This window comes from Rhincodon typus, chromosome 12 (genome assembly GCF_021869965.1).
Source record: "Rhincodon typus isolate 14 chromosome 12, sRhiTyp1.1, whole genome shotgun sequence".
NCBI lineage: Eukaryota > Metazoa > Chordata > Chondrichthyes > Orectolobiformes > Rhincodontidae > Rhincodon > Rhincodon typus.
This window is the reverse complement of record NC_063343.1, coordinates 49,468,498-49,477,847: the sequence shown is the minus strand read 5'-3', so window position 1 is coordinate 49,477,847 and position 9,350 is coordinate 49,468,498. Positions and strand designations below refer to the sequence as shown.

The window sequence follows — 9,350 nt, the reverse complement described above, 5'->3', positions numbered from 1 at the left end:
ACTGTCTACCCCTCTCTCACACACACACACACTCTCTCTCCCCCCTCTCGGTCTCTCACACACTGTCTCCCTCTCTCCCCTTCTCTGAATGTCTGTCTCTCTCTCACACACACACACACACTCTCTCCGCCTTCTCTGTCTGTGTCTCTCTCACACACATACACTCTCTCTCTTAACCCCGTCTCTCTCTCACACACACTCTCTCTATCCCCCCGTTTCTGTCTCTCTCACACACACACTCTCTCTCCCCCACTCTTTCTCTCACACACACTCTCTGTCCCCCTTTCTGTCTCTCTCACACATACACACACTCTCTCTCTCCCCCCTGTCTCTCTCTCACACACACATTGTCTTCCCCCCGTCTCTCTTGCACACACATACTCTCTCTCTCTCCACCCCTCATGCACGCACTCACTCTCTCTCCCCCCTCCCTCATAAACACACACACACACGTACAAATGTGAATCTATTTTCTTCAAAAAGCATGCAAAATGTGGCGTTTTATAAATTCCTGCTTTAGAAATAAAATCGGTCTGATTCCAAACCAAAACATAAGTAGATTCTAAACAAGGCCTTACGTCTAACATGCATTTGCTGACCTAAAATGTCACCTCTTCTTTACATTGATAAAATCTTCAGTTTTCTCAGGACACTGAGGATTTACATATACAAATTAATCACTTAAAACTTCTCACTAATTAAAGATTTAACAGCATCTTAGGTTTGTTTAATACATCGTCATCAGTGGTGTGACCCTTGGACCTTTTACTTATAAATTCTGTATCTGATACTACCTCTCTCACTAACGCCTGAAGGAGTAATGCTCCGATCACTTGTGTTTTCAAATAGACCTGTTGGACTATAACCTGATGTCATGTGATTTCTGACACTGTCAAAGACAACTTCCATGATTTTACTGACGATCGAGCATAGACTGATGAGGTAGTAATTGGGCAGATTTAATTTGTCCTGTTTTTGTTTTTATGGACAGTACATATTTGATAAAATCTACTATATTCTCAGGCACTTCGCAGTGCTTCAGATATACTGGACTAACTTGGCTGGTTCTTGAGAATTTCAGTGCTTTGGCTGACAACTTCTCAGGGCTCATAGTCTTTTCTATAACCAGTGCCTTCTGCCATTTCTTTAACATAGAGTGAATTGAAATTAGCTGATGATTGGCATCTGTGATGTTAGGGATAATATGATTGTGTCAAAGTGGATCATCCACTCTGCCCATGTGGCCCAAGCTTATAGCAAATACTTTAGCCTTGTGTTTTGCACTAACGTGCGGGATCCTTCTGTGTTAAGGATGCAGCCTCCTCCCCCGATTAGTTAGTTGAACTGTCCACTCACGCTTGTGATGGTTTGTAATATAATTATAGAGTTTTGCTTTGATCGATTGGTTGCAGGAATTCCTTTCCTGGTCTTATGCATTGTGCTTCTGCTGCTTAACATTTACCTCTTCCTCTGTACTTGTTGTACTGTGTTGGCACCTCATTTTCAGCATGTATGGTGTTATGACCTGTCATAATACTGTTATTTAGAAACTTGTATTCTAAAGTAAACATAACCATGTATAGCTTTAAGTTTGATTCACATTTCTATACTGTGTGGATTAAGAAGGGGAGATAGTTTTAGCTTCATTTTGAGTTCCATGAGTGGTGATTTGTTTACATTCACTTAAATGAGGTTTTAAATAAAAATGGTTTAGTGCTTTAGAAAACAAGTTAAAAATGAGGAAAATAGTTGGGCTATTGCCTAGCAACAAGATATCCAATGGCTCAGGGAGAGGAACAGAAACAAGTTTCATTTTAGAAAGAGACGCAGAACCATCTGTGCACAGATTTTTTTCATAGAGAAGCAGGTCAGTTAGAGACAAAAGGCTGTATCAATGCAGTGCAAATTACCGGTTCCCAAAATAATCAAGGCAGAAGAAATGAAATGCTTTTTAGACTTTAGTAAGATAAAAGCTCCAGAAACAGAAGACTTTTAAGATGTCAGGTTGCAAACCTCCTACAAGACTGCCAAATGCGTCGATTTAAAGGAACACATTAAGGAGAGTGAGTTATATTAGCTTAGGGGTTTCAAGATTCCTTAGCTAAAGAAGAGAACGTCTAGAGCTAAAGAGAATGCAGAAGTATGCGAAAACACCAAATGCAGTGTGCCTACTGAACAAGGAACTTTAATGATTCTTCAGAAGTTTGTGTTTTTGTAAGGTTGTTGACAGTAAGGGGGTTGAATCTTTATTTCCGATATTCACAACAAGATTTCTTGAAATAGTTTCAATATGGTGTAAAACAGTTTATTTTTTTCCCTTTTGTATATCTTTTGTTAAAAGCACATTGGTGGTTTGTGAAAATGTTCCGTGACTGATCATCATGGTAAACAAACCGTAAAATCCAAGCTTATGATCTATCAAGCTAGATTTCGCCCTGATAACTGACTTGTCCCATAGCTGGGATCATTACAATAATCATTCTCCTGGCATGCTTTCCTCACTGACCCTCTTGACTTGATGATAAATGTTATATCAGGCCAGTAGGTTACAGGTTGTGGTCTGACTAGAATCTGCCTCTTCTGTTCTAGCTTATCTTTTCCTCTTTGTTTTCTTCCTTTCTCTGTCTTTCTCTGAGTTTGTCTATATTCTCACTTTATGTCCACTGCAGAGTTCTCATTTTCAACTCAGCTTGCATGACAAATCAAAATACTTTGTTGAGGAAATTTTAACAGGGAATGGAAGGTGTCTTGCGGTCTCTGCTGAAAGTTAAGTCATCTAAAAAAGTGTAATTTGGGTCCTGATTCTGATATTATCCCATTTGCATCCATGTTTTCCCATTGGGTTTGTGGAGAAGCGGGGAACTCCCTTAAAGCTGCTGGACAATCGTTGTCGTATACAAACAGATGATTACTAACAATTATAATTAACCATGCTGGCCTTAACAGCCAACTCACCTATTTCCTGTGTTGCCAACAGCTTAGTCAGCCCGACGAGTAAACAAATCGGAATGTTTCTTGAGGTGAAACTGACAGGCTGTAAAAGGGCTTAAATATTGTAACTGAAGAGCTTCAGCTATGCCTAAGTTAAAGGCTGGTACTTTCAGCACTCCTTTTGAGGGTGCGCTTTTACTGCTTGACAGGTGATTTCCAACTTCATGAAGGTCGATTCAGCTGTCCAGCAGGACTTGTTCAGTCCAAAATTACTATAATGACATACCATGGGAAATTTCTTAAAAATATGAAACTTGGACCCTGGTTAAAGCGGTACTAAAAAATCTTCACCTGATTGAAAAGTTTTGTGAAATGTAAAGAAAGGAGTTTTTTTTCTGAAAAGTGTATAACATGCTGTTACCTTACGTTGGAGAGAGTTGTAACTCTTTTTCATTTTTAGATGGATCCACATGAAAACATTCTCCTGAGCACCCTTGAGATTAAGAATGAAATGAGTGTTGCTGAGATCACAATGGGTATCACTGATCCCAGAAGTACCATGATGCCATATGACAGCTCTGGAATTCAGTATAGGAAGGCAGGATTGTCGAGGCACAACTTTGGAAGGAGTGCCTTGGAAAGACACGTGGCCCAAAAGAAGAGCAGGCTAAGAAGGCGTGCTTCCCAGCTGAAAATTAACATTCCTGATTTGACTGATGTGAATGCCATTGATAAATGGTCACGGATGATATTTCCTCTTGTTTTTGGATTCTTCAATGTGATCTACTGGTTGTATTATGTGAATTAAGCTGAAGAATGTGCACAGACAGTGTCTTTCCACACTTTTTTTTTGTTTTGCAACAAGGTGGAACCATCATTTTAAAACTGAGATTGTTCAGGACAAATTTTGCATGCACTTTAACTCCTTAATGGCTGGCTGTATTTGAACTCTTCATTGCTTTATTTATGTTAATTGAAACTCTTTCTTTACTGCTTATAGTTGCCTCTCGCACATTTAAATGCTGGAGGTCACTTTTTATCTTGCTTTAATATATATGCAGCAGACCAGTCTATGTTGATATCACATTGAATATTATATTAGTTTAAAAGAATTGAATTGGAATGGACCAATTGACGATGTTACTAAGTTGTAATCTCACATTTGAGAAGAAAATCATTCCTTCTGAGTTTTCAGTTGATGATTAAGTAGTAACTGTAAAAATATTTTACTGTGATTTTAAGCATCTTCAAGAACCAGTATTACTTTATCAAATCAGCTTCCACTCTAAAAGCTGAGGGGTAATATTTCATGCAGGTTGATTAAGAGCTGCTATTAACATAAACAAAATATTATTACTGTTCCTCTGAAGTCACAATGATCCAAACTTTAAAGTAGACCAGCAAAATCATTTAAAAACTAGAATTGCAATGCCACATTTGTTTCTTGTAGATCTTGTAAAATTGCCTCAAATCCAATTCCCACAGCCATCTTATATTGCATATAGAGTGTTCCAATTGGCAGTATCAATCCTGTTAAAGATTTGCATTTATAAAAATTACATCATTAACAAATTTAGAATAACATGGAAACATTTTTTCTCCATTGCCGAGTATAGAATGAAGAGGTGATCCCATTCATTCCTCATGCATACTAAGGAACAAATAATAGTAAATGACAATGCTACAAAAATTATGACCGAGTGGTAAATTACAAGTGTTACAAGCTTTTTGGAGCTGGTGAATTACCAACTGGTCCTAAATCATAGGAATCTTCATTGTGATAACAAATAGGTGTTTAACTTTTTGCCAAATATATATGTAAAAATGTGCTTATATCCTTCATGTGAAGATTATCATTGACTTTGTAAGTCAGGAGCCAGGGAAAACAGACAAAAGCACTGCTTTCACACATTTATTCGTGCAACTTGGTAAAAACATTCTGATTTGTACCTGCCCTAATGATCAATAGAAGAACATTTTTATTTGCTACTCTATTATGCAGTATTTAACAATGAGGACCCTTATAGTCCAGCAATACTCTGCACTCTTGCCAGAGACAAGGAACAGGACTTTCCTGACTCTGGGATGGTGGGCTGAGAGGTGTACGAGATAGCAGGGAGCCACTTTGGGAAAACTTTCTGACGTAGTTCCTCTGTCAGGAAAATTACCTAGTGGTGGACTAAATGTGGATCAGCAGCCTACTGAATGGAGTTAGGCAGAAATTTAAATAATTAAAATTAAGGGATATTTTCCAGGGCCCCACCCTGTGGAGAACCTCCAGCTTCATGGAGGTGATCTCCCTTCAGCCACCCAGGAGGTCATTACAGTTGGAGGCTGGAGAGGACAGACGGCAGGGAAAGCCACATCAATGGGCTGTTGGAGAGACCTACCTTTAAATTTGTACTTACCTCGGAAGGAAGCTTCCATCTTGGGGTGCTTTCTTGATCTTTAGTGTTTTTCAGCAAAGTTCACCTCTTTCATTAGAGCTGCCAAAGCTTTGCAGCTGCCCTTTCTTTACTGGACCAACAACATCTATATCCCACCCATTGAACAGTGAACCTGGAGGTGGTCAATTAGGAGGTGTCTACTGGCACTGAGCAAGTTCCACTGCCAGCGAAGTGCAGGCTCAGTTCCTCATTTGGTCCAGCATCAGGGACCTGAAGTAGATGATAAAATCCTATTCAATTTAGAATCACATCAACATTGTATTTTAGTGATTTGTAATTGGTCAACTCATTTATATTGTTCATTTTTTAATTAGCATATCCTTTGTACTTATTCCAAAGTAACAGATACTGTAGTGGTCTCTAATCTCGCTATGACCATCATTCTGCTTTTCTCCTAAGTAGTTTTATATAATATGGTAAGTATATTTGCAGAATGAATTATGACAATAGGGAAATATCTTTAAGTCAAAGGTGAACATTAAGCTTTTTTTTGAAGTTATGACATCCTTTTAAGGTGGGATTAATTATTATGGAATTGCTCTGAAGAGGACAGTTTCAGTTCAGTTTTGTTTTTAAGTTTTAAATGTGTATTAAGTATTGATAAGATTGTGTTGGAAATACTTGGTTATAAACCGTATCATCCCTGAAGTATAAAATGTAAATTAATTGTCCAATTTGTATATCATTCTATAAGAACCATATCAAAAATGTAAATTCGTAAATTTAAATTCGTAAATGTAAATTCAAGAGGGCATTATCCAGTGAAGTATGTTTTTGTAGTCAAGATTATCATATACAAAGAGACAATGAGATTGAACATACCATTTAGGTTGAAAGAGAGAACGGAATGATATCAAAGCATGTCTCTTTTCTCCCTCATGACCTAAATTAGAATCTGAAGTAACCACTTCAGAATAAGGACAGAATGGTGCACCTATCACACGAGATTTGATTTTCAGCCCTCTATTGGAATGAGATTGGGATTGGGTACACAATTTGAAAATAATGTTCCCAGATGATGTGTCAGCATCCCAATGTCTGCAAATGGGGCAGAGATGAAGCTGGCCTCCAATTAAAAGCCCACTTAGCGCTCTGTGGAGATGGTAATCAGGCTGGGAGAACCAAAAAGTTATTTTCAAAACACAGATTGAGAAAACAAAACAGCCCAATGCCTTTATTGTATATGTGTTAAGCATAAAGCCAGGAAGCATTAAGCCTACTCTTGTTAAATAAAAAAACATTTTAGGGAAAAAAATGGATAATTCTCAGAGTGAATTTAGTGCTTTTTTTTCTTGCCGTCTAATTTCCTGCTACTTTTATTCTGCAAGATAGTGACAAACCCAGGAATACCACTATTTGTTTTTCAGTATTGGCCTCTGGAATGAGTTCCCACCTCCTGGGTCATTTACAGTCACTAACTGCCCCTCAAGCTTGACTCCAATACAATTACTTAATCTGCTTTCAAAGATGGCAAGGGTTTGTGTCCCAGAAATGCTCTGGGCATCAGGTTCCCAACACCAGATTGAGCTTGGCCCTAGCAAATACAGTGGTAGAATGAATGTCCTTCTTTCATTGATTTAAATTGGTTACAGAGCACAAGGATACCTTTCAGGTCCACATGTCCTTGCCAGCTCTCCAAGCATACCCTTTCTTGTCAGCTGGATTTTTTTTTGTTGTATGCTTGATTTAGAGATTTTAATAATTCTCCAGCGATACATGTCTGGGAAGCTTCTAGTAGTTCCTAACTGGATACATTCTCTCATTTTCATCAGTGTTTCCTATTTCCAAATGGAGCCAGCTATTCAGGCGTTGTGTGTCTTGATGAAGCTTCTCAATACATTAATGCAATTATTCAGATTGTATTGTGTTTCACAATAATCTGTAAATACACATAGTTGTGGATAGGTAGTGATATATACTTTCAGTTATAGTGCAGATTCATGCAAATTTTTGATTTGATTTCGATACTTTATAAATGTTTACATAAGGGATGCTTTGTGTTTTTCTTTGAAATTATCAGGACTAAAATAGATTGTATTTAGATAGATTCTGACAGGTTTTTAAGTGTATAAAAGAGCATTAAACAAACATAAAAAGAGAGACATTTTGCTACATTGAGACAACCATGTACTTAATGTAAATGCAAGTATTTTTCTTGAACTTTAGGATGTGTGCATACAACACAGTTCTAATTTTTGCACACAGTAAACTTGATATGGTTGGCAAAATAAACACAGCAGCTAAAATTGCACACCAAACATTGATGAGGCAAAACATGAATTGCTCTAGCACGGAAAGCTGCATTACCTGCTCATAGAATGCATATACTTTAAATGCAACACATTATTAATCTTTGCAAATGGTAGTTTGTTTTAAAAATAGCCCTTCATTCAAAGTGAAACATATCACAATATGGTTAATTAAGTTAAAATACCCAAATGTTCCATATTTGAATCATTTTGTTAATATAATCCAAAAGAACTTACTACTCAAATACGGTTTGGAAATATTTCCAAAGTGCCAAAAATGCAATTGGAATTCTTTAATCTGAGATATTTGCCTTCTGTATTAATTCACAATTTGGCAGATAGTTTTTGTTCTGAGTCAGAAACTGCCTAATGCAGATATATCTTCAGTTTGTATACAGCTAATTTGCTACACTGTGTTTTGATCAAATACCATTGCCTTAGTCAGTTACTTAGTGTATGTGACAAATCTACAGCAACCGTAATGGCTTGAAGAAAGAAAACATCCTTCGTGTACTTTTGAGACAGGGTTTTGATCTTTTCCCCCAAGTATGAGATACATTTTCCAGTCATTAGCACAATCAAAATTAGGCACAGATGTAAACAATAATTTGGTTGGCAACATTTCATCAGCACCTTGAACTTGGTGAAAAGATGCACTGCTACAAATTCTAATATTCTGTGAATCACTAAACTAATCCTAAACATTTTAATAGAGACTATTATGCTTGGTAGATAGAGGGAAAAAGTGTGAAATTTAGATAGGAAAATTAAGTTTTGAAGGAGACATAAGGAATCTGAAAAGAGGCATGCATAAATTGAATGAGTGGGCAAAACGTGGACAGATGGAGTATAATGTGAAGAGATGTGAACTTGTTCAGTTTGGCAAGAAGAATAAGAAACTATTGAATCCTTTAAGTGGAAGAGTTTGCTGAACTGAGGTACACAGAAATCTAGATGTTCTGGTATATGCATCACAAGTTTGTACATAGGGACCACAAGTGATTATGAAAGCAAATGAAATGTTGTCATGTATTTCATGGAATGTAAATATAGAGGTGTTCTACTACGGTGGACTGGGCAATGGTGAGACCACATCTAGAATACCATGTGCAATGTTTGTCATTTCTTATAAAGTGTATAATTGTATACAAAGTTGTTCAGAGAAGGTTCGCACAATTAATTCCTGGGATGATGGGGTTATCTTGAGAGAACTGGTTAGGCCTGTTTAGATGAATAAGAGCTGATCTTGTTTAAACAATTAAGGTCATGAGGGAAATTAACAGGGTTGATGAATGAAGGATGGTTCCCATTGTAGGAGAGACTAAAAATAGGAAACACAGTTTAAATATAAGAAGTTTCACATTTAAGGTGTTGAGAAGATTTTATTTCTGTGTCAGAGAACTGTAAGTTTGTAGAGCTCTGTTTCCCTATGGAGCAGTGGAGACAAGGTCATTCAATATTTTTAAGGCAGAGGCAATAGATTCTTGACTACAAGTCAGTGATAGGGTATCAGCGGGAGGTAAGATAGTGGAGTTGAGGCCACAATCGGATCAACCAAGATCTTATTAGAATGATGAACTACTATGAGGGTGACTGGCCTACTCCGGTTCTTAATTCATATGTTCACATGTATATATATGCTCCTTGAAGAACCATATTCAAAGATAACAAACCTGAATGGAATATAAAAATTATAAGTTTACTTCATTTTAATCATTTTTTT

The 9,350-nt window shown here is 37.2% G+C and overlaps 1 protein-coding gene across 4 annotated transcripts in view; it reads left to right on the top strand.

Annotated features, from left to right (window-relative positions):
- The window catches only part of gabrb2a (gamma-aminobutyric acid type A receptor subunit beta2a), a 239,094-nt gene extending 235,355 nt beyond the window's left edge, over window positions 1-3,739 (top strand). For all 4 annotated transcript variants that reach the window (XM_048603699.1, XM_048603701.1, XM_048603698.1 and 1 more), the window contains one exon: window positions 3,392-3,739. In XM_048603699.1, the coding sequence (XP_048459656.1) occupies window positions 3,392-3,739 (348 nt within the window). The remainder of the gene's footprint in view (window positions 1-3,391) is intronic.
- The last annotated feature ends 5,611 nt before the right edge of the window (window positions 3,740-9,350 follow it).